General features: G+C 49.8%; 1 protein-coding gene across 1 annotated transcript in view; it reads right to left on the bottom strand.

The window, feature by feature from the left end:
- Nucleotides 1-25,240, bottom strand: part of MYH11 (myosin heavy chain 11) — a 107,550-nt gene that overhangs the window by 80,756 nt on the left and 1,554 nt on the right. The window contains 2 exon segments of the mRNA XM_060260978.1: nucleotides 11,494-11,650; nucleotides 19,407-19,768. Coding sequence (XP_060116961.1) covers nucleotides 11,494-11,650; nucleotides 19,407-19,751 — 502 coding nt within the window. The 5' untranslated portion in view covers nucleotides 19,752-19,768.

Here is a 25,240-nt window from a genome sequence, read left to right on the forward strand (position 1 = left end):
GGAGTGGGGAATCAAACCCGGTTCTCCCAGATAAGAGAGCTATGGCTGACCCAAGGCCATTCCAGCAGCTGCAAGTGGAGGAGTGGGGAATCCAACCCGGTTCTTCCAGATAAGAGAGCTCTGGCTGACCCATTCCAGCAGCTGCAAGTGGAGGAGTGGGGAATCAAACCCGATTCTCCCAGATAAGAGAGCTCTGGCTGACCCAAGGCCATTCCAGCAGCTGCAAGTGGAGGAGTGGGGAATCCAACCCGGTTCTTCCAGATAAGAGAGCTCTGGCTGACCCAAGGCCATTCCAGCAGGTGCAAGTGGAGGAGTTTTGTCCTCACAATAACCCTGTTTTGTCCTCACAATAACCCTGTGAGGTAGGTGAAAACGACAGCCGCGATTGGCTCAAGGTCACTCCAGCGAGCTTCCAGGAGCAGAGTGGGGTTTTGAACCTTAGTCTTCCAGTTGCTAATCTGACAATCTAATGGGAAAGGGGGTAGGGTGTGTTGAAGCCATACTCTGTGTGCCCGCACTAGGGTTGCCAAGTCCAATTCAAGAAATATCTGGGGACTTTGGGGGTGGAGCCAGGAGACTTCGGGGGTGGAGCTAGGAAACATTAGGGGTGAAGCCAAGTTCAAGGCTGTGACAAGCATCATTGAACTCCAAAGGAAGTTCGGGGCCATCACATTGAAAGGGACAGCACACCTTTTCAATGCCTTCCATAGGAAATAATGGATAGGGGCACCTTCTTTTGGGGCTCATAGAATTGAACCCCCTGGTCCAATCTTTTTGAAACTTGGGGGGTATTTTGGGGAGAGGCACTAGATGCTATATTCAAAATTTGGTGCCTCTACCCCAAAAGACAGCCTCCCCAGAGCCCCAGATACCCGCAGATCAATTCTCCATTATTTTCTATGGGAATAAATCTCCAGAGAGAATAATAGAGTTCCCAGCAGACATTTCCCTCCCCTCCCCCCGTTTTGTGATGACCCTGAAATGGGGGGAGGGCCTCCAAACCGGGGGATCCCCTGCCCCCACCTGGGGATTGGCAATCCTAGCCCCCTCATCATTTTTATGGCTTCCGCAGCAGGGGTGACTTTTCCTGATCTCACGTGGAAGAAGAAGACAACTGCAGATTTATACTCCACCCTTCTCCCTGGATCAGAGAGCAGCTTACAATCTCCCATATCTTCCCCTCCCACAACAGACACCCTGTGAGGCGGGGTGGGGCTGAGAGGGTTCTCACAGCAGCTGCCCTTTCAAGGACAACTCCTGCAATAGCTATGGCTGACCTAAGACCATTCCAGCAGCTGCAAGTGGAGGAGGGGGGAATCAAACCCCGTTCTCCCAGATAAGAGAGCTCTGGCTGACCCAAGGCCATTCCAGCAGCTGCAAGTGGAGGAGTGGGGAATCAAACCCGGTTCTCCCAGATAAGAATCCACACACTTAACCACTAAACTACACCAAGACAACAAAATGTCCATGTGAAAACAGCCAAGATGGTCTGCATGTGTGAATGTACCACCTCAGCTTAGAATGTGCTGCTCAGTACTCTTCATTTCCAGTAGCAGTTCTAAACAGAACGAGAGCGGCTGGGTGACCTTGCGCCAGTCCCAGTTCTCTCAGTACTCTCTCAGCCCCACATTCCTCCTGAGGTGCCTATTGTGGGAAAGAGAAAGTGACTGTAAGCCACTTTGAGACTCCTTAGTGTAGAGAAAAGCAGGGTACAAACACCAACTCTTCTTCTTTTGCTCATCCTCAAAACAACTTGGCAAGGTGTATCATGACACCCAATCACAGACAGAAAATTGAGGCCAAGAGCGCATCGGTGAGCTGCAGCTCAGGGAAAGGTCCACGTCCCCACTTTTTTACCATTCAGGGAACCTTTCTTACCCACCGGAAAAGACATCTTGAGCACAAACATGCTTTCCCAACCATGCTCCTCGCCTCTGTCTCATGGGCCCCTGAGGGACGAGCTATTAATATTTCATTTTTCTGAAAAGAAAAGAAAGACTTCCCGAGGCTATTTCAGGCTTCGGGGCAGGGATGTGGGCAGGATTTCTCCACCCCCTGGGAGCAAAGACCAAAATCTCCCAAGGAAGACTGATCTCAAAGAACCAGCAACTCCAACCATCCCTCCGGAAATGCAAAGGTGATTTGTTCTGATTTTTGAGACTTCCAGTCTACCAGTGCTGGGCCAGCTCGAGACTTTAAAGGGGTCCAGAAAGTGAAGCAGCCCCTGCAGTTGCCAGTTCAGATCTGGCCAGCAATAGCAATGTGGGGGAGACTTGGAGATCCAGAAGCTGTGAGTGAAATTGGAGGGAGTCACGAGTCAATATGCGGCCACACAGCAATCAGTGGGGAATCGATCGCTTGCTCCAATGAAAGCAGAAACCTGGGGGTTGAGTGACTGCTAGTATGGAATTGGTCTTAGACTAAAATGCTTCTTTCTACGCAGCTTCTAATCAGCGGTTTATTTTATTTGCAAAAAAAAATAATAATGGTCTGGCCTATGAATATTTTCAGGTTGATCAAGCAGAGTTCTTATGCTTGTATGCTGCTAATGTCTAATGGCTTGTGTTTTATACTGTGGTTTTTAATTGTAAGCTGTCTTGAACTGGACTTTATAGAGGTGGCATGGAAATATTCCAAATATCGAAAATAAATATTTAGATTGGAGAGGAAGGTGGCATGATGGAGCCCAATCTTATCAGATCTCAGAAGTTAAGCAGGGTTGGAACTCGGATGAGGGACCACCAAGGAAGGCTCCGCAAAGGAAGGCAATGGCAGACCACCTCTGCTTCTCGCTTGCCTGGAAAGCTCCTTGCTGGGGTTACCTTTAGTTGGTTGAGACCTAGTGTCACTTTAAAAAAAAAGGTAGTATCCTGTGTAAGAACCAGTCATTTCCAACTCTGGAGTGACGTTGCATCACAAACGTTTTTGCGGCAGACTTTTAACGGGGGTGGTTTGCCATGGCCTTCCTCAGCCCTTGACACTTTCCCCCCCAGCAAGCTGGGTCCTCGTTTTACCAACCTCAAAAGGATGGAAGGCTGAGTTAACCTCGAGCCGGCTACCTGAACCCAGCTTCCGTCGGGATTGAACTCAGGTCATGAGTACAGAGTTTGACTGAAGTACTGCAGCTTTACCACTCTGTGCCACAGGGCTCTTTACACACACATTATTTATTAGAATATCTTCAATTATGGGAACCTATCTTCTGTAGGCTCTTGATCTCTGGAAGCTGAAGTCAAAACTGCTCTCCCCTCAGATTCAATTCTACCTTTACTCTTCTCTGCAGGATGCTGCCCACCCCCAGAATTCCCTTTCTTTTCACTTCGGAGAAAAAGTTTTCCTCAAAGACTCTCCCCATGCCAAGGAGCTGCCTAATAAAACAAGTTAATTAAGAACCTCATTTTAGTAACGCCTGTGCTTTCACACACATTAAATGATGCTCTCGCAATTCACTTCCAATGCACTTTGTAACTGGATTTTATGGCACAAAATGGCAAAAACCACTTGCAAAAGGTTGCTGAAGTGGATTGAAACGGCATTATTTAGCATGTTTGAAAGCGCTGCAAGATTGTCTCCTGCCTGTGTGATCTTTATTTTACCCACTTCAACACCCTTTGCTCTGTCAGTCAGGACTAAATCTCACAATTTGCCTGCACTTCTGTGTGCAGAATATCCCCACTCTGGCCTCTTCTATAGACTTTTTTTTTTTACACCAGTTTGGTGTAGTGGTTAAGTGTGCGGACTCTTATCTGGGAGAACCGGGTTTGATTCCCCACTCCTCCACTTGCACCTGCTAGCATGGCCTTGGGTCAGCCATAGCTCTGGCAGAGGTTGTCCTTGAAAGGGCAGCTGCTGGGAGAGCCCTCTCCAGCCCCACCCACCTCGCAGGGTGTCTGTTGTGGGGGAGGAAGGGAAAGGAGATTGTGAGCCGCTCTGAGACTCTTCGGAGTGGAGGGCGGGATATAAATCCAATATCTTCATCTACCTCACAGGGTGTCTGTTGTGGGGGGAGGAAGGGAAAGGAGATTGTGAGCCGCTCTGAGACTCTTCGGAGTGGAGGGCGGGATATAAATCCAGTATCTTCATCTACTTCACAGGGTGTCTGTTGTGGGGGAGGAAGGGAAAGGAGATTGTGAGCCGCTCTGAGACTCTTCGGAGTGGAGGGCGGGATATAAATCCAGTATCTTCATCTACCTCACAGGGTGTCTGTTGTGGGGGAGGAAGGGAAAGGAGATTGTGAGCCGCTCTGAGACTCTTTGGAGTGGAGGGCGGGATATAAATCCAGTATCTTCATCTACCTCACAGGGTGTCTGTTGTGGGGGAGGAAGGGAAAGGAGATTGTGAGCTGCTCTGAGACTCTTCGGAGTGGAGGGCGGGATATAAATCCAATATCTTCATATACCTCACAGGGTGTCTGTTGTGGGGGAGGAAGGGAAAGTTGATTGTGAGCCGCTCTGAGACTCTTCGGAGTGGAGGGTGGGATATAAATCCAATACCTTCTTCTTCTTCTTCTTCTTCTTCTTTTCTTAACCACCCAAAAAAGAGTATTTATGTATTTGGTCAATTACTGTTGAAAGAAATTATGTATGCAGTAGGGAGGAGCACAAGCTGCATTGGTAGTGTGTAAGTTCTGTGCTCCCTAAAGGTCTCTTATTTGAAAACGTGCCAAGATACTTATATGTGAAGTAAACAGAGATCCTTGCTTCTTAGATATCTGACCTGACGGACTAGATACAGATGGAAAGAGAAAACAAAGGTTTATTTAACAGAAAATAAAGTATTTTAAAAGGCAGGTATGATGTGTGGATAATGTATATAAAGCAAAAGTGGCTCTCAAATAAAGTAAATGACCCCTGAGGGGAGATTTGAGTCTCCTTTCTGTGGAGAGGGAACCTCTGCACATTTAAGCATCTTTTTTCTCTCACAGAGTCCCTTCCCCACAGAACCAGTGAGGAATGATGGGCCTTTAACAAGATGCTTATTTGACACACAAAATTAAGCCTTCTTTTGTGAGCCATCCCTCAAACCCTAAATTAAGAAGCCAAATAAACGCCTGGCTCTATTATGGCACCAAAATTCCCTGTCTGTTGGCGTCCATTTTTACGCCAACGCTGGCTCAGCCCCTCGCATTCAGTGGAGTTCCATGGGCTCTGATTGGCTGACAATTACCTGTGAGTCCATTTGCATGAGGCTTGAATCCCAAGGATTGGTTCAGAGCCCTGAAGGAGAGACGGGACTTGTACACACCAGGGTACCTAGACAGAGCTTCCAGATCCAGAGGCAGTATACCTCAGAATCCCAGCCGTTGTGAGAAAATGGCGGGAGGGAACTATTGCCTGTGGGCTTCCCAGAAGCTTCTGGATGGCCACTGTGAGAAGAGAAGGCTGGACTAGAAGACCCTTTGATTGGATCCAGCTGGGTTTCTTGAGGAAGGGCCCTGGCTCAGGGTTAGAGCAGCTGCTTGGCATGCAGAAGGTTCAATCCCACCAGCAGCTCTAGCTTAAAGAACTCGGCAGCAGACAATGTCAAAGACCTCTGCAGGAGACCCTGTTGAGCCACTGCCAGTCTGAGAAGGCAATCCTGACTTGGAAGGTCTAATTCAGTCTAAGGCAGTTTCAAGTGTTTAGAAAATCAATAGGTCCAATCCCCATCATCTCCAGTTAACAGGAGCAGGTGGGAGATGATGTGAAAGACTCGTCTCCGCCTGAGACCCGGGAGAGCAGCTGCCAGTCTGAGTGGACAATACCAATTTTGATGGACCGATGGTTCGATTCAGTCTAAGGCAACTTTGCGTGTTCGTGTGACAGGCCAGTCACCAGCCATGAATCACGATAGCGAAGAATGGAACCTCCACATTCAGAAGAAGAAGATAGAAGATATTGGATTTATATCCCGCCCTCCACTCCGAAGAGTCTCAGAGCGGCTCACAATCTCCCTTCCCTTCCTCCCCCACAACAGACACCCTATGAGGTAGATGAAGATATTGGATTTATATCCCGCCCTCCACTCCGAGGAGTCTCAGAGCGGCTCACAATCTCCTTTCCCTTCCTCCCCCACAACAGACACCCTGTGAGGTAGATGAAGATATTGGATTTATATCCCGCCCTCCACTCCGAGGAGTCTCAGAGCGGCTCACAATCTCCTTTACCTTCCTCCCCCACAACAGACACCCTGTGAGGTAGATGAAGATATTGGATTTATATCCCGCCCTCCACTCCAAAGAGTCTCAGAATGGCTCACAATCTCCTTTCCCTTCCTCCCCCACAACAGACACCCTGTGAGGTGGGTGGGGCTGGAGAGGGCTCTCACAGCAGCTGCCCTTTCAAGGACAACTCCAGCTAGAGCTATGGCTGACCCAAGGCCATGCTAGCATGTGCAAGTAGAGGAGTGGGGAATCAAACCCGGTTCTCCCAGATAAGAGTCTGCACACTTAACCACTACACCAAACTGGCTCTCCAAGGCAGAGGCAGTATATCTCCGCATGTCAGTTATTTGAGGGCAAATAGTAAAAGAGGGCTATTGCCTTCACGCCCTGACTGAAGCCATACCAGAGACATCCTGTCAGCTACAATGAGAAAAAGGAAGTTAGAATTGCGGGGCTTTCGGTCTAACCTAGCAAGGGCTTTTGCATCCATCTTCAGCATTCTAGAGGGGACAGCAATTCCTGTATTGAGATGGAAGATGAAAGCAAATGCCCCTGAACTTGTGCTGGCATGATGCGCTATCGGAAGATAAAAACAAGAACTTCCCACACGAAGGTCAACGGAACAGCGGCTAGAAGGGATTGTTCTTTATACCAGACACAGAGTTCGCTTTGCTTACACATACAAGGCAGCTCAGATGCAGTTCTGTTTTAAGAAATGGTATGGACTCAGCTGGCTGCTCTGAAGCCAAGGATGCTTAGCCGTTGGCTTCGCTTTCTGTATTTTGGTACTCCTTCAAAACTATTCAAAGCATTTACATTTCTATGGCCCTGTTTGGTCTCTCTGCTGATGGGCAAAACAAATACAAAGCAAACAGAAGCTTTGACGGGATCCAGACCTCTCCGCTCTTTCCACGTTAAGGCCTGTCTGTGCCTTTCTGTCATTTCAGTATTAGAAACCAGACTTCCTCCTGTGTTATTAGCATTTTTAAAGCCATCACTCTGCACTGAATTCCCCAACATCTGCTGCAGCTCTGTTCTCAAATGCCTAAAATCCCCCTTTTCTGAAGTGAAATCAGAGAAAGACTTCCCTGTTCTTAAAGCCAAAAAATGAGGACTTTTTGTGCATAAGATGATAAACATTCTATTCATCCATAGACAGAGGTCATTTTGTAGAAAAAAAGGTGCTGGAGCTCATTAGCACAACTCGTTTGCATATGCCACACACCCCTGACATAGGGTTGCCAAGTCCAATTCAAGAAATATCTGGGGACTTTGGGGGTGGAGCCACGATCAAGGCTGTGACAAGCATAACTGAACTCCAAAGGGAGTTCTGGCCATCACATTTAAAGGGACGGCACACCTTTAAAATGCCTTCCCTCCTTTGGAAATAATGAAGGATAGGGGCACCTTCTTTTGGGGCTCATAGAATTGGACTCCCTGGTCCAATCGTTTTGAAACTTGGGGGACATTTTGGGGAGAGGCACTAGATGCTGTACCGAAAATTTGGTGCCTCTACCTCAAAAAACAGCCTCACCCTCAAAGCCCCAGATTCCCCCGGATCAAATCTCCATTATTTTCTATGGGAAAATCTCCATAGGGAATAATAGAGTTCCCAGCAAACATTTCCCTCCCCTCCCCCCGCTTTCTGACGACCCTGAAGCGGGGGGAGGGCCTCCAAACCAGGAGATCCCCTGCCCCCACCTGGGGATTGGCAACCCTACCCTGACATCACTGGAATGTGTACTAAATTCTATCACTTCAGCATCTGCCTTAAAATGCATCTTGAATTATAATTGTCATAAAAAACTTACTTCCATCGTACTTTTAAAATTACTTTCTCCTCTGTGGCCACAGTGGCATGAGGAAGATTTCCATCTGTTTGCTTTATATTATTTAGTTATTTACCCACTTTTTGTGGGGGGAAATATTAGAAACTTTTTCAAATCTTAGAGTTCAACATTGGAAGAAGCAATTATTTGGAGAGGGGGGGGTTAAAGAAAGAAAGAGCACAATAAAATGTAGAGGTTCTAGAGCTCCACTCTTGTGAGCTTCAGCCCCAAATGAAGCCTGCCCATTGCTATGTTATTCTAAAAGCCATTTTTCTGAGCATGTCTCCAGATTGGGAAGAGGAAAAGTCAGAGAGGGAATGCTTGCCACAGTGTTCTAATGACGAGTTATTCTGTGAGGGGTCAGTGTTTGGGAATCAAGGCACAGCAAAAGCACCCAGTCCAGCAGAAGCTGATGGGGCACAAGAGAAGGGAATCATACAGAGTTGCAACAGGCAGCCTTCTTTGTGGATGATGATGCCTGGAGTTTGCAGTGGCCTTTAATTATTTTTCACTGCAAAGTTTAGGAATTCCAGCTGTGGGTGATGCTGATTCTCCTGGACAGGAAGGAAGCTGGCATTTGCAAATGAAAAGGCAATCTGTTTGAACTGAGAGACCTAAGACTGGCCCACATATTTTAAAGGAGGGGGATAGTATCCCTCTCCCTCATTAACATGGAGTCTCATCTCCTGTGCAGCTTCAGTAGGGATAAAGCTCTCTGGTCACAGAGGGTTAAGGACGGTGGCTGGTCACACGAACAGCATGGAGAAAGAACAGATCTCTTTTGAGATGGCCAAGTTTTCCTGCACTGCATCTCACAAAGGTGAATTCTAGAAATCTCTTGCAAAGCTGGAGGGCACGAATTTGAGTGCAGAGAAGGTCACCTGTTGACACCGCCACTTCCTTTTATAGTTGTGAATAACCCTACAAATTAATTCCGACTGAGTAGAAGCAGGGTATGACACGTACATGGGAAGAAGAAACCCAGACAGCTAAAATAAGGCAATGCAAAACCACCACCCGCTTTGGCTATCTTGTCCACATACTGGTAAGGATGATGAAATCCTCAGCCTCCACACTGTCTTATCTCTGGATCCCATCACAACTAGACACCCCAAAGCAGGTTTGGAGAGGAAAAAAGACTGTGTCACCTCCGAGGCTGATGGAATTAACTGGCTTATTCAGTTTATAGGTCTGAGATGTGAGGCTAACCCCGAAAGGACTTCTCATTCTCCAAAGGGTACTCACCAACAAGCCAAAGAGCACACACAACCCTGCTTTAGAACTCAGAATTTAGAAGGGACCTATGGTTGCCAATCCCCAGGTGAGGACAGGAGATCCCCCAGTTTGGAGGCCCTCCCCCTGCTTCAGGGTAATCAGAAAGGGGGGGGAATGTCTGCCAGGCAGTCCATTATTCCCTATGGAAACCAATTCCATAGGGTATAATGGAGAATTGATCCATGGGTAACTGGGGTTCTGAGGGGGGCTGTTTTTTGAGGTAGAGGCACCAAATTTTCAGCATAGCACCTGGTGCCTTTCTTCAAAACACCCTCCAAATTTAAAAAAAAAATTGGACTGGAGGTCCAATTCTATGAGCCCCCAAAGAAGGTGCCCCTATCCTTTATCATTTCCAACGGAGGGAAAGCATTTAAAAGGTGTGCAGCCGCTTTAAATGTGACGACCAGAACTCCCTTTGGAGTTTAATTATGCTTGTCACAACCTTGTTCCCGGCTCCACCCCCAATGTCCCCAGATATTTCTTGAACTGGACTTGGCAACCCTAAAGGGAGCTCTGAATGAAGATTTTCCCCATCAAGGTTCCCCTCTACTCCAGTCCACAAACAAATTTTGTGTGTTAGCTAAAAACACAAGGCAGAATGGCGGCCTGCCAGCGATGACACTTAATTCTTAAAGGGACTCAGAGGACAATTCTGGGAGCATCTCTGCCTAAAAGCAAGCCCTTCTAGTTCCAGAGAATCCTTCATTCCAAAGCAGGGTACTGTCTGGTGCAGAGCCAAGACTGGTGGTCAGTCCATTCCAGCAAGTGCTCGGACTCCACTGCAACGGAAGAGCCAAGCATTTGGGGGGGGGGAGGCTTTACTCTTTAGCCAGATAAAGCAACTGTGTTGCAAACTTTTAAAAGCTGCCCCCCCCCCGTGCAGCCCCACAAATACAGTTCTCTCTGCACACATTGTGACTGCTTTGTTTACAAACTCTCCAGCATCAGAGATGCGTATCAATCTCCTCCACCCACATACACACAAAATTGTACAGCAAACAGAGCATTAGCAGATCTTTGAAAGATGGGCAAGGAAAGAAATCCAAAAACAGCTCAAGTACAATCTCCCCAGTCTCCTTTGCCTCACGCATTCTTTCTTTCCTTCAGACTGCACTGCATAGATTCATGAGAATACAGAAGGAGTAGTAGTTAAATCCAGAAGCCTAGCAAGCCGCCTCCCACCCTGCAGTCGGAAGAAGGGGCCTCAGACATGTGAAGCTGCCTTGTAGAGAGCCAAGCAATGGTTCATCAATTCTGGCATGAGAAGCAAGTCAAAATTTCCACGAGCCAGGGCAGGTGTGAAATCTGCCCCTTAACCTCACCGCAGCCCAAGTGCCAGATGCCAGACCAAGCTGTTTAGGTGCTGTGGTTATTTGGTATCTGGAATGTTGCACCCCTATAGCCCGGCGCAGTCTACCACTGACTGCCTCTCCGACAAAGAAAGATCCTTCCCAGCCCTGCTCCAGCACTCATTTGTGCCCACTCCCCTACAGGAGACGAAATCCACACTAATGCAGACACCAACTGTGCCAGGGGACTTCCAGCTGCCAGCCTCCACTGGCCCAAAGGAAGCATTCCTCTCTGCCTCCCTTTGCCAAAACTATTTGCCGGCATACAACCCTTGATGTATGCATGGATCAAAAACAGCTTTGCCTTTTTGAGTCACATCACGGCCCTAAACAGACGCTGCCAAGACATTTCCAGGAAACTTGTGGAGCCCCTCTGGGGCTGGTTCAAGACATATTGGCACTCGGGATCCAAATGCCACCGGTGTGGGGCACAATCGACAGGCAAGTTCTCCTTCCTGAGCCCCACAGAAATGAAAAACAGCTGCACGAGAATGGGCTGTGCCACCCAAGATATCAGTTTCCCCTTTTTTGCCTTTCATGGCAGCAGGGCTTTTTTTGTGGCAGGAACTCCTTTGCATATTAGGCCACACCCCCTGATGTAGCCAATCCTCCAAGAGCTTACAGGGGTTTTTTTATAGCAGGAACTCTTTTGCGTAATAGGCCACACCCCCTGATGTAGCCAATCCTCCAAAAGTTTACAGTAGGCCCTGTACTAAGAGCCCTGTGAGCTCTTGGAGGATTGGCTACATCGGGGAGGTGTGGCCTAATATGCAAATAAGTTCCTGGTACGAAGAAAGCCCTGCATGGCATACATATTTTGATACTCACTTTGCCTTATGCCTTTTCAGACAGAAATCTACCCCATTTCCAGAGAAAGAAGGGCAAAGCCCCACCCTACCTTGTAGCATGCTCCGGTACGCTGTGTCGGCAATCGCATAGATGTGCGGGGGCATCTCGTGCCGCTTTTTCCCTTTGTACATGTCGATAATTTTTTCCGAGTAGATGGGCAGCTGTTTGTACGGGTTCACCACCACACAGAAGAGGCCAGAGTAAGTCTGAAAGGAAGACCACGGGACATGGAGCATTTAATGCGTATAATTACTTTCCAGGAGTCCGACAGCCACCAAGGCCCATCATATGAACCTCTGAAGCTGCCTTCTACTGAATCTGACCCCCCTGGGTCCATCAAAGTCAGTATTGTCTACTCAGACTGGCAGCGGCTCTCCAGGGTCTCCAGCGGAGGTTTTTCACACCTACTTGCCTGGACCCTTTTTAGTTGGAGATGCCGGGGATTGAACCTGGGGCCTTCTGCTTACCAAGCAGATGCCCTGCCACTGAGCAAAGGTACCACAAAGGTCCCTCCCCTATCGCAAGCACCACTTGGCCTAAACTAGTCAGTCTAGACCAGGGGTGGCCAAACTTGCTTAAGGTTAGAGTCACATAGAAAAAAAGTCAGATGTTTGAGAGCTGCAAGACATGAACATCAGATGTAAGCTTATAAGGAACCCTGAATGCGACATCCAGCCATCGGAATTATTGAATGTAGCCATCGGACTATTGAATGTAGCACCTTAACTTATTGTAGTTTTAAATTTTATGTAACTGTTTTTTAATGTATTTATTAACTGTATTTTACAAATTGTTTTATACAACATCATGGTATGTACCATGTCCTGTTAGCCGCCCTGAGCCTGCTTCGGCGGGGAGGGCGGGATATAAATAAAATTTATTATTATTATTATTATTATTATTATTATTATTATTATTATGATGATGATGTTTGAGAGCGGCAAGATCGGAAGGAAGGAAGGCAAAATGATGGGGGGAGGAAGAGGTAGAACAAAATCAACTTTTAACTTTAAATGCATTCCCCAAGTCATTGGCTGGCTTGGCATGGGAAAGGAATTTAAAGAGACAAATGCCTCCTCCAAGCTGGCTGACTTGGAGAGCCGCACAATATGTGTGAAAGTGGGGACTTGGAGAGCCGCACAATATGTGTGAAAGTGGGGACTTGGAGAGCCGCACAATATGTGTGAAAGAGAGACATGTGGCTCCCGAGCTGTAGTTTGGCCACTCCTGGTCTAGACACAAACAGGGAACACAGTCTGCACAGCACAAAGTCAACAAGAAAACCAGATAATGACAGAAGAGCAGTCCTCTTAAAGCAATAAAATGCTTATAAAGTAGAATGGAAGCACACACTTACGGTATGTACATACTCGTAAGAATAATCCATAATACAGCAACATGTTCACCACCCAACAGGTAAAGAGAAACAGTCTCAAAAAACTAAGTCCCAAGCACTCCAAACTAACAATACAGCCTCTCTATTTTCAGTGCTTGTTGATGTCTCTGGGACCTGGAGACTTGTCTCCCAAAAACTGGAGTGCAGCAACCTTGAGCACGATGGTCATTTTGTCTCTTTGTTGAGAGCCCTGGTCCATCTTGCTATACAGTCCCCTTGAAAACCTTTTACAGTTATTTCAAAAATGGAACCAGATAAAGCCTTCACTGTTTTCAAATACTGCAATGCACATCCTTCTAGTCTACCTCACAGGGGTGTTGGGAGGATAAAATGGAGGAGAGGAGAAGGATGTAAGCCGCTTTGGGCCCCCACTGGGGAGAAAGGCAAGGTATACATAAAATAAATAAAAATACATATCCTGCTGCACCTTTCCTTACACTTATACCACACCTTCCTCCTCAAAGTGGCTCACAATGTTCTCCTTTCTTCCATTTTGTCCTCACAACAACCCTGTGAGGTAGGTGAAAATGACAGCCGCGATTGGCTCAAGGTCACCCCAGCGAGCTTCCAGGAGCTGAGCGGGGTTTTGAACCTTAGTCTTCCAGTTGCTAATCTGACAATCTAATGGGAAAGGGGGTAGGGTGTGTTGAAGCCATACTCTGTATGCCCCCACATCATTTTTATGGCTTCCGCAGCAGGGGTGACTTTTCCTGCTCTCACGTGGAAGAAGAAGACGACTGCAGATTTATACTCCACCCTTCTCCTTGGATCAGAGAGCGGCTTACAATCTCCTATATTTTCTCCTCCCACAACAGACACCCTGTGAGGTGGATGGGGCTGAGAGGGTTCTCACAGCAGCTGCCCTTTCAAGGACAACTCCTGCGATAGCTATGGCTGACCTAAGGCCATTCCAGCAGGTGCAAGCGGAGGACTGGGGAATCAAACCCGGCTCTCCCAGATAAGAGTCCACACACTTCACCACTGCCCAAACTGGCTCTCTGTCCACTCTGGAAGTAGCCAAAGGTACATAAGTACAAACACAATGGATATTTTTGGCACTGTACATCACCCACTTATTCCAGACCAAAAATACATGTTTCCTCCAAAGGGGAAAAACTCATCCTTGTGGGCCAATAATGGTGACCAGCAACCACCGTCTTGGTGTAGAAATGTGGAGGGCCACAGGAGATGGGGGCGTGCAGAGGGGAGGCCACGGTCTAGATAGAGGTACCACATTTTCAGCATAGCATGCAGTGCTGCTCTTCAAAACATCCTTCAAATTTCAAACAAATTGGGTCAAGGGGTCCAATTCTATGAGCCCCAAAAGAAGGTGCCTCTATCCTTCATTATTTCCAATGGAGGGAAGGCATTTAAAAGGTGCGCAGTCCCTTTATATGTGATGGCCAGAACTCCCTTTGGAGTTCAACTGTGCTTGTCACACCCTTGCTGTCCTAGCTCCACCCCAATGTCTCTTGGCTCCACCCCCCAAAACCCCAGATATTTCTTGAATTGGACTAGGCAACCCTAGATACAGTGGGGTGTTCAAATGGTTCAGGAGCAAAATGAGCCAAGCAAACCGGCCTCAGCAGTGCCAAGCCAGGCTCAGACCTTGGGCTGCCGAGCTACAAGTGGGGCCTGGCGTTCTCTCCCAATTGCAGGCTATCTCTGCCAAGCTCCTTCCCCTCCCCAAATATTGCCCTCTCCAGGCATTGCCCCAAAACCTCCAGGAATCGTTCAACCACCCAGCCAGTGCAGCTCAGAAGACCGTGGTGGGCAAGACTGCTGCTGCCACTGTTGCCACTGGCGGATTTAACCGGCCTTGCAGTGTGGCCCACCCTCCACCAACAACCCCAGGTCCAGTTCAAGAACTATCTGGGGACTTTGGGGGTGGAGCCAGGAGCAAGGCTGCGACAAGCACCGCCGAGCTCCAAAGGGAGTTCTGGCCATCACACTGAAAGGGACTGTGCTCCTCTCAAATGATTGGAAATGATGAAGGAGAGGGGCACCTTCTTTGGGGGCTCATTGAATTGGACCCTCTGGCCCAATCCTTTTGAAATTTGGAGAGGCACTGGGTTCTATGCAGAAAGTTTTGGGTCTCAAAAGGCAGTCCCCCCAGAGCCCCAGATACCAGCAGATCAATTCTCCATTCTACCCTACAGGAATTGGTCTCCATGGGAAACATTGAGTGCCCAGCAGATCTGCCCCTCCCCGCCTCTTTCCAATGACCCTGAATCAGGAGGGGGCCCTCCAAACCGAGGGATCCCCTGCCCTCACCTGGGGACTGGCAGCCCTACCTCCAAGGCAGCAAGCACCCCAGAAAGATTTTGCTAAGGCAGTTCCGACTAGGGTTGCCAAGTCCAATTTAAGAAATATCTGGGGACTTTGGGGGTGGAGCCAGGAGACATTAGGGGTGGAGCCAGGATCAAGGCTGTGACAAGCATCATTGAACTCCAAAGGGAGTTCTGGCCATCCCATTTAAAGGGACGGCACACCTTTTCAATGCCTTCCTTCCATAGGAAATAATGAAGGATAGGGGCACCTTGTTTTGGGGCTGATAGAATTGGACTCCCTGGTCCAATTGTTTTGAAACTTGGGGGACATTTTGGGGAGAGGCACTAGATGCTGTACCGAAAATTTGGTGCCTCTTCCTCAAAAAAGCAGCCCCCCCCCAAGCCCCAGATACCCACAGATCAAATCTCCATTATTTTCTATGGGAATAAATCTCCATAGGGAATAATAGAGTCCCCAGCAAACATTTCCCTCCCCTCCCCCCGCTTTCTGATGACCCTGAAGCGGGGGGATGGCCTCCAAACCAGGGGATCCCCTGCCCCCACCTGGGGATTGGCAACCCTACCTCCTCCTCTTTCTCTCAATCCCTTTCTCATGGCTGGCTTGGAGTGTGGGGGTCAGGGGCCCCCCGTTTGCAAATCAAGGGCCTGTCTTGCAAAGCCTCGCTCCGTTTTCTTCCTAATCGCTTATTAAAGCTCACAAGTATGTGATTATAGCCCAGCCTCCGTGCCGACCTTTTAAATCGGCTCTGTCTCTGAGCACCCATCTGCAGTCTGGGATTTCCCTGCTCTTGACCATATTAGGGGACAGCCCAAGTTTTCACACACAGTAAACACTTTATATGGCATTCGGCAAGGACCGAGATGTCAGCTGGCAGCATGGAGGCCCAGAACGGAGCCGCACGGAGTCTGTCTGCAACTCGGCTGCAGGAGGGGTCTGGAAGGGACACTGTCCCACAAGCGCCTTTCGCTTGAGTAGCCGGCTCATGCGCAACTGTGGGCCCACCCAAGCTATGCAGCCGGAGAGGGGGCTGTGAGCCAATCATGAAGGACAAATGACAGGGACTGGCTCTCCCCTTTGCAAGGAGGGCTTTGCTTTCTGTGTCTCCTGAGGATCACAACTGAGGGTAGAATTAACCAGGGCTTTTTTGTAGGAAAAGCCCAGCAGGAACTCATTTGCATATTAGGCCACACCCCTGGGTGGCACCATTGTTTCACACAGAGCATTTTTGTGGGGAAAGCCCAGCAGGGACTAATTTGCATATTAGGCCACTCCCATGGATGTCACCATTGATTCACACGGAGCTTTTTTGTGGGGGAGCCCAGCAGGAACTAATTTGCATATTAGGCCACGCCCCTGGGTGGCACCATTGTTTCACACAGAGCATTTTTGTGGGGAAAGCCCAGCAGGGACTCATTGGCATATTAGGCCACACCTCTGATGTCACCATTGTTTCACATAGAGCTTTTTTGTGGGAGAAGCCTAGCAGGAACTCATTTGCATATTAGGCCACTCCCCTGGATGTCACCATTGATTCACACAAGCTTTTTGTGGAGGAAGCCCAGCACAAACTAATTTGCATATTAGGCCACACCCCCAGGTGTCACTATTGATTCACACAGAGCTTTTGTGTGGGAAAGGAACTCATTTGCGCATTAGGCCACATCCCCTGATGTCAAGCCAGCCAGAACTGTGTTCCTGTGAGTTCCTGCTAAAAAAAAAAAAGCCCTGGATTTAACATTCACCCTCCAAACCCAGATTATAGGGAAGCAAGCCGGATGACTGGGGTTCTCCCCTTGCTGCGGCGGGGAGGCCCACGTCTGTGGGGCAGGGGAGGGCAGCATCTCATGTGATTCTGCCTCCATGGATCTAAGAGCAAGAATGCACCCGTGGCTCTAGAGTCACAAACCTTACTGGTGTGTGCAGTAGAGAGCCAGCATGGCGTAGTGGTCAGAGTGTTGGGACAGGATCTGTAAGATCCAGGTTCGAATCTCCCACTCTGCCATGGAAGCTCACTGGGTGACCTTTGAAAAGCCTTGAAAACATTTTCCCTTTCATGCTCTAGTGAATAAAGTTGGGAGCGGGGGTGGGGGGAGAACCATTTGGGCTGTCTCTGGAAGCCTAACATTAAAATGGCAGCTGAGCCACACCAACCTTCTGCGAACCACCACACTGAAGAATCGCTTGGAATCAATCCAACCGGCAGAGGACAGGCTTTTAAAAACTGCCAGGATCACGACTAGTGTGCAGGATTAAATTTGATAACCACAAAGAGAAAAGCACACAAATTTGCAAGGGAGGGCAGGAAATTAGCATTTCCCGTGGAGGCATCTGCTAAAATGCAACACACACACCCCTTTTTTTCCAGTTTAGTGGCTCAAGACTAAAATAAGTTTCTGCTAGAGGTCTCCTTCCCCAGACAGTTGCAGCCCTGCACAAAGCGTGGCGGAATTGCAGCCAACTTTACACAGGCATGCTTGTGCGCACACACACATTGTCAGTTATCACAGCCTGCCATGCCAGTGTCAATGGGTTCTACCATGCATTCTGTACATTCAACATGTTCCCCCATGTTATGAGATCGTGTGACACTTTCCCATTTTTCACAGTGGCCGACAACAAAGCAGGAAATCCCCAACTGCCCCGCAATATGAAAAACTGGACTTCTCGGCTGCTTGTCAGTTCATGAAAAGTCTGGTCAGTTTCAACAGCAGGTTTCCCCCTCCCTTTGCCTGCATTCCTTTCTATTCCCTTTCCTTCAAGGAGCTAACACTCAAATGCATGCACAACACCGGAACCACGAGGATTTAAACGGGAAGGTGATTTGCGGGATGCTACTGTGCACTTGCATTAGGACAACGGCATAAAGTAAAATTAAAAACTTTGGATGCCGCTGCCCATGTGTCACAAGTGACATTCCACCCCGATTTAGAAGTGTTTTCAATTGTTGCTGCAGAATACATGCGCCAGAGGGGAAAGAATGGTGTGTAAGGCAGGCACAGAGTCCAAAGTCAAGATTAAAGTCTTACTGCTCTGAAAATCTTCAGTAAGACGTGCATGCACAGCGGGCACTAGCCTATGTGATGAGACTTTTTATTTAATCCCCTTTTAAGTCCATCTATGGTTGTGGCTGTCAATGCACCCACGCACAGTAAATTCCGCAAGTGACAAGAAGCAAAAGTATTTCCTTCTTCCTCTCCTGAATCTATTAGCCCAGGACTTCAGTGGATGGTCCTCAAGGGGAAAAGCTCTCTCTCCATCCACTTTTTCTACCTCATGCATATTTTTATACACCGCTCTTTTTGCGTTATCAGCCTCAGCCTCCATGCCCAGTTGTTGACCCTCCAGAGGAAATGGTTGCCCACTATGTGAGGCGGGAGGCTGGACTAGAAGGACCCTCACTACTCTGATCCTGCAGAGCTCTTCTGATGTTCTTATCACAGGAAGGCCTCGGCCTCTCTGCCGTTGTTGGCCCTCCAGAGGAACTGGTTGGCCACTGTGTGAGACAGGAGGCTGGACTGGATGAACCCTCACTGGTCTGACCCAGCAGGGCTCTTCTGATGCTCTTCTCAGGGGAAGGCCTCGGCTTCTCTGCCCTGTTGTTGGCCCTCCAGAGGAACTAGCTGGCCACTGTGTGAGACAGGAGGCTGGACTAGGTGGACCCATGTGTGTGTGTATTGGCCACTGTATGATACAGAGTGTTGGACTGGATGGGCCATTGGCCTGATCCAACATGGCTTCTCTTATGTTCTTATGACCTTCACTGGTCTGACCCAGCAGGGTTCTTCTGATGTTCTTCTTAGGGGAAGGCCTTGGCCTCTCTGCCCTGTTGTTGGCCCTCCAGAGGAACTGGTTGGCCACTGTGTGAGACAGGAGGCTGGACTAGATGGACCCTCCCTGGTCTGACCCAGCAGGGCTCTTCTGATGTTCTTCTCAGGGGAAGGCCTCGGCCTCTCTGCCCTGTTGTTGGCCCTGCAGAGGAACTGGGTGGCCCCTGTGTGAGACAGGAGGCTGGACTAGATGGACCTTCCCTGGTCTGACCCAGCAGGGCTCTTCTGATGTTCTTATGAACGCCTCGGCCTCTCTGCCCTGTTGTTGGCTCTCAGAGGAACTGGTTGGCCCCTGTGTGAGACAGGAGGCTGGACTGGGTGGACCTTCACTGGTCTGATCCAGAAGGGCTTTTCTTATGTTCTAACTAGCAGACTCCTAGAGGAGGGGAAGAGGAGCTGAAAACAGCCCTCCGGCTCCAGTAGACTCAGGGACTAGCTGTGACTTACATAAATGAGGCCGGAGAAATATCTCTCTCGTAGATTGTGCAGCACGGAGGCTTCGTTGAGGCAGGTGAGCTCCGCCATGTCTTCCACCTTGGAGAACTTGGGCGGGTTCATCTTCTGGATGTCATCCTTGCTGAAGGAGACCTTCTTCCCGTTCTCAGCCAGCTCCACCAACACCTCCTCGCCTTTCTCCTCCTTGATGCTGGCAGCTTCGAACCCGTGTTTCTCCGACGGGACCCACACCAGCTTCTTAGCCGACCAGTCCGCCTGCGCCACGGGGCTGTTGATGAAGTTCTTGTCCACGAAAAGGAACTTCTCATCGTCGCTCAGTTGGCCTTTCTGTGCCATCTTGGCTCAAGGGACACCTGAGGAGGTGAGAGAGAAAAGAGACAGCCATTTAGACAGCTTCAGAGGGCAGCCATGCCAGCTTGAGGTACAGGAGTAGCCAAATTTGCTTAATGTGAGAGCCACATCGGATAAATGTCAAATGTTTGAGAACTGCAAGACATGAACATCAGATGTTTGAGAGAAGGAAGGGAGGGGAGGAAAGGGAAGCTGGCTTGGCTTGAAGAAATTATTTAAAGAGAGAAATGCCTTCTTCAAGCTGACCAATGGGGTTACTGGACTTCGAGAGCCACACAATGTGTGTGTAAGAGTCACATGTGGCTCCCAAGCCACAGTTTGGCCACCTCTGCTGTAGCAGACGAGACAGATGCAAGCCCAGCATGACCTTGGAGACGAACCAGACTTCCCAGGTAGGAGTTTTCGAGAGTCAAGCCTTGTATCTGGCCGAAGGGAGCTTTGCCTCTGAAAACCTTATGTACTCCCAATATCTTGTCACTCTCTCAGGTGCTCCATTCCCCATGCAGAAAGAACCAACTGTCAGTCGCAACACAAATCAGTCATTCTTTCTTTCCAGCACTCAGGAAATTTGCACCCCGCCTTTTGATTATCCCAGAAGTGCTTCACTCAACAAAACAAATAAAACAATTGACAAGGGAGAGAGACATTAAACATAAGCACAAATAGACCATTAAAATATCTCATCCGGCAAACACGCACCAACCAACACTGCCGCTGTTGACTACATCAGGGGTGGCCAACGGTAGCTCTCCAGATGTTTTTTGCCTACAACTCCCATCAGCCCCAGCCATTGACCATGCTGGCTGGGGCTGATGGGAGTTGTAGGCAAAAAACATCTGGAGAGCTACCGTTGGCCACCCCCGGACTACATCATAGCACCTCTAACTACAAACTGGGGAGGGCTTGTGCCTCAGTAGGAGAGCCTCTGGCTAGCATGAGGAAAGTCCCGGGTTCAATCCCCAGGAGCATCTCCAGTTAAAAGGACCAGGCAGGAGGTGATGGGAAAGACCTCAGCCGGAGACCCTGGAGAGCCCCTGCCGGTCTGAGCAGATAATACTTGATGGTGCCCCTGAGCAAATGGCTGATATCTGCTTCCTTTTCCCTATCTCTCGCTTCCTTCTGCATAACAGCTTGCTCAATTTCACAGGAGCTACAGAGAAAAGCCTCTATTTTCTCCATTGGCTGAGGCTCCTCCCTTGGAGAGGAAGGGGGGGAGGACAGCTTGCTTTGCCAGGCTCTCTCAATCGCACAGCAGAGCTACTGAGCCAAGCCTCTCTTCCTTCTATTGGCTGAGGCTCCCCCCTGCCCCAGTCCCCTGGTGAAAGAAGGAAAAACTTTGCCCAGTCCCATTGGGTTGCTGTGCGATAGACTTTCTCCAGGTCTGCCGACATGCTCTGGACACCTTCCCCCTCCCACCCCAGTGTGCTGCGGGGAATTCTGGGAAATGCCCTTGGCTGCTTCTTGAGGTCCCAGAAGTCGTTGGAGAGTCTGTTGGGGCCACAGGCACTGCGAACAAGTGCAGGAACACACCCATGACACACACACACCCCTGCAACTGTGCACAATGGGACCCAGATCAGCTTTGGGTACCCCTGGATGAAAGCTGAAAAGTGCCCAGGCCTCCTAGTCTGCTGGTGGCTGCTAGTTACACTCAGCTCTTCCGCACTGCTGGCCTGACGAATGGCCAGGTGGGTTTCTGGAGAAACAGAAGGGTACAAACCCAGCGGTCTTTCTGCAGGAGGAAGAGATGCAAACTCTCCTCTCTTCAGGACAGACCATCTCCCCTGGGAATCAGTTCCGAGTTCCCTCCCAACCGCAGGCACTGCTGCTATGCCCAGCTCAGCCTGCCAAGCGTCCCTCGCAATCTTTTAACGCCCTTCACCTTCAACTCAGATACCAGACCCCCACCCACCACCCTATACACAGCACCAAAGCAGCAACCTTCTAGGCGCAGCAATGGCCAACTGCCCTTGGGGCATGTTTCTCCAGGCAATTGGCAACCTGGCATGCCTGTAAAGTGTTTCCAAAGATTCTCAGAACTCTGGGCAACAACCCAAAGGCAATTTCCAAGCAACGATTGCGCCTGGGAAGGGCTGGATTAAACCCTGTGGACGCCCCCAGGCAGTCAAAATCTGGGGGGGGGGGCTCGCAGATTATCTCAGAGTTTGAGAGGCCGTCCTGCTGCCTTTGGCCCCCGCTGCAGGCCCCTTCTCCAAAGCCCCTTTGACAAAGCTGCGGGGGAGAGGCAGAGAGAGGCAAACTTGGCGATGACGCCAGCAGCAGCCGCACCAGGCAAGTCAAGCAAAGCGCAGCTCAGTTGCTGGCTGCGCGTAGAGGCTGGGAGGGCTGCAAGCAGGGGGGAAACCGAGGGGGTGGGTCTGGCCTGGGGCCCCTAAAGGCATGGGGGTCCATAGGCCAGTGCCTAATTGGCCTAATTGTTAATCCGGCCCTGTGCCTGGGTGAGCAAGCAGAGATGAAGATGATGAAGAAGAAGATATTGGATTTATATCCCGCCCTCCACTCCGAAGAGTCTCAGAGCGGCTCACAATCTCCTTTACCTTCCTCCCCCACAACAGACACCCTGTGAGGTGGGTGGGGCTGGAGAGGGCTCTCCCATCAGCTGCCCTTTCAAGGACAACCTCTGCCAGAGCTATGGCTGACCCAAGGCCATCTCAGCAGGTGCAAGTGGAGGAGTGGGGAATCAAACCCGGTTCTCCCAGATAAGAGTCCGCACACTTAACCACTACACCAAACTGGCTCTCGTGTAAATGGGATAAGGACAGGTGTGCTTTCTTTTCCAGCCAGCTGAGGTGCCGCAATCAATCGCTGCCGGTCAGCAAGGAGGGGAAGGGGGGAGGACATTTGCCCTGGCTGTTTGCAAGACCACAGGGAGGGAGGTCACTATTGTTAATCCCATATTGGAAATGAGCAGTTCAGCCAGTCTAGAAACCTACTAAAGTCTATTCAGTGAGGCTTCTTTCCTGAGAGTTCCACCTCCTTACTGCCAGAGATATCGTAACTTTTTAAAAGAAGACGACGACCACTGAAGTCTATTCAGTGAGGCTGACAACCTGGAAAGGTCAGGCTGGAAGAGGGAAGCATCTCCTGAGGCCAAGCGGTGAGCTCACAAACACATGGAACTATCTCACAGCAGATCAGGCTATGGGTCCATGCAGGTCAGTCTTGCCTCCCCAGACTGACAGAAACTCGCCAGGGTCTCAGGCTGAGGTCTTTCACATCACCTGCTGCCTGGATCCTTTCAAAATGGAGCTGCTGCTGGAGGCTGAACTGGGAAATGTCTGCATGCCAAGCAGAGGCTCTGCCACTGAGCAAGAAGCCTCGCCAAGAGGGATGAGCAGGCCTTGGATTCAGGGGGAGCTCACAGGAGCACAGCTCCTGAACCTTCCTGAGAGTTCCACCTCCTCGTCCATGGAATAGTAGGTGCAGCTGCATAACAATCCCTGGATGAGCTCCACCACCTGTTTTTCTATAAAATGACCTCTGGGGATGAGAGATGAGATTTGAAACAGGGTCTTGCTGGCTCTCAACTCATCCACCCACATCAGTTCTTATTGCCAGAGATATCGTAACTTTTTAAAAGAAGACAACGACCATAGATTTATACCCTGCCCTTCTTTCTGAATCAGAGTCTCAGAGCGGCTCACAATCTCCTTTCCCTTCCTCCCCCACAACAGACACCCTATGATGTGGGTGGGGCTGAGAGAGCTCTCCCAGAAGCTGCCCTTTCAGGGACAACTCCTGCGAGAGCTCTGGCTGACCCAAGGCCATTCCAGCAGGTGCAAGTGGAGGAGTGGGGAATCAAACCCGGTTCTCCCAGATATGAGAGCTCTGGCTGACCCAAGGCCATTCCAGCAGCTGCAAGTGCAGGAGTGGGGAATCAAACCCGGTTCTCCCAGATAAGAGAGCTCTGGCTGACCCAAGGCCATTCCAGCAGCTGCAAGTGGAGGAGTGGGGAATCAAACCCGGTTCTCCCAGATAAGAGAGCTCTGGCTGACCCAAGGCCATTCCAGCAGGTGCAAGTGGAAAAGTGGGGAATCAAACCCGGTTCTCCCAGATAAGAGAGCTCTGGCTGACCCAAGGCCATTCCAGCAGCTGCAAGTGGAGGAGTGGGGAATCAAACCCGGTTCTCCCAGATAAGAGAGCTCTGGCTGACCCAAGGCCATTCCAGCAGGTGCAAGTGGAAAAGTGGGGAATCAAACCCGGTTCTCCCAGATAAGAGAGCTATGGCTGACTCAAGGCCATTCCAGCTGGTGCAAGTGGAGGAGTGGGAAATCAAACCCGGTTCTCCCAGATAAGAGAGCTCTGGCTGACCCAAGGCCATTCCAGCAGGTGCAAGTGGAGGAGTGGGGAATCACACCCGGTTCTCCCAGATAAGAGAGCTCTGGCTGACCCAAGGCCATTCCAGCAGCTGCAAGTGGAGGAGTGGGGAATCAAACCCGGTTCTCCCAGATAAGAGAGCTCTGGCTGACCCAAGGCCATTCCAGCAGGTGCAAGTGGAAAAGTGGGGAATCAAACCCGGTTCTCCCAGATAAGAGAGCTATGGCTGACTCAAGGCCATTCCAGCTGGTGCAAGTGGAGGAGTGGGAAATCAAACCCGGTTCTCCCAGATAAGAGAGCTCTGACTGACCCAAGGCCATTCCAGCAGCTGCAAGTGGAGGAGTGGGGAATCAAACCCGGTTCTCCCAGATAAGAGAGCTCTGGCTGACCCAAGGCCATTCCAGCAGCTTCAAGTGGAGGAGTGGGGAATCAAACCCAGTTCTCCTAGATAAGAGAGCTCTGGCTGACCTAAGACCATTCCAGCAGCTGCAAGTGGAGGAGTGGGGAATCAAACCCAGTTCTCCCAGATAAGAGAGCTCTGGCTGACCCAAGGCCATGCCAGCAGGTGCAAGTGGAGGAGTGGGGAATCAAACCCAGTTCTCCCATATAAGAGAGCTCTGGCTGACCCAAGGCCATTCCAGCAGCTGCAAGTGGAGGAGTGGGGAATCAAACCCGGTTCTCCCAGATAAGAGAGCTATGGCTGACCCAAGGCCATTCCAGCAGGTGCAAGTGGAGGAGTGGGGATTCAAACCCAGTTCTCCCAGATAAAAGTCCGCACACTTAACCACTACACCAAACTGGTTCAAAGAAATGTAAGTTCTGAGGTTCTCACTGGAGGGTCACATTTCAGGTGTGAAGAGTGTTTGGTTGTTCAGTTCACCAAACCAGCACTCTCTATTTCTTATCTTGCAAGCATCTCCACCCTGAAACAAGGGGAGGGGGAGATCTCTTGACCCGGTTGCTTCTAAGTTGAACCAGCTTCAAAGCCAAGCCCAGGCTCTCTCTCCCAGTAAAGAACTCATCCGTAAGAGAGTTCTGGGCTTGTTTGCCTCTACCCACGTTGGCTACCATATAAGGCCATGTTCTTCTCGGAACTAGCAGATCCGCCAAAAGGGAGAAGAAGGGGGGAAAAATAA

This window comes from Heteronotia binoei, chromosome 20 (genome assembly GCF_032191835.1).
Source record: "Heteronotia binoei isolate CCM8104 ecotype False Entrance Well chromosome 20, APGP_CSIRO_Hbin_v1, whole genome shotgun sequence".
Taxonomy (NCBI): Eukaryota; Metazoa; Chordata; class Lepidosauria; order Squamata; family Gekkonidae; genus Heteronotia; species Heteronotia binoei.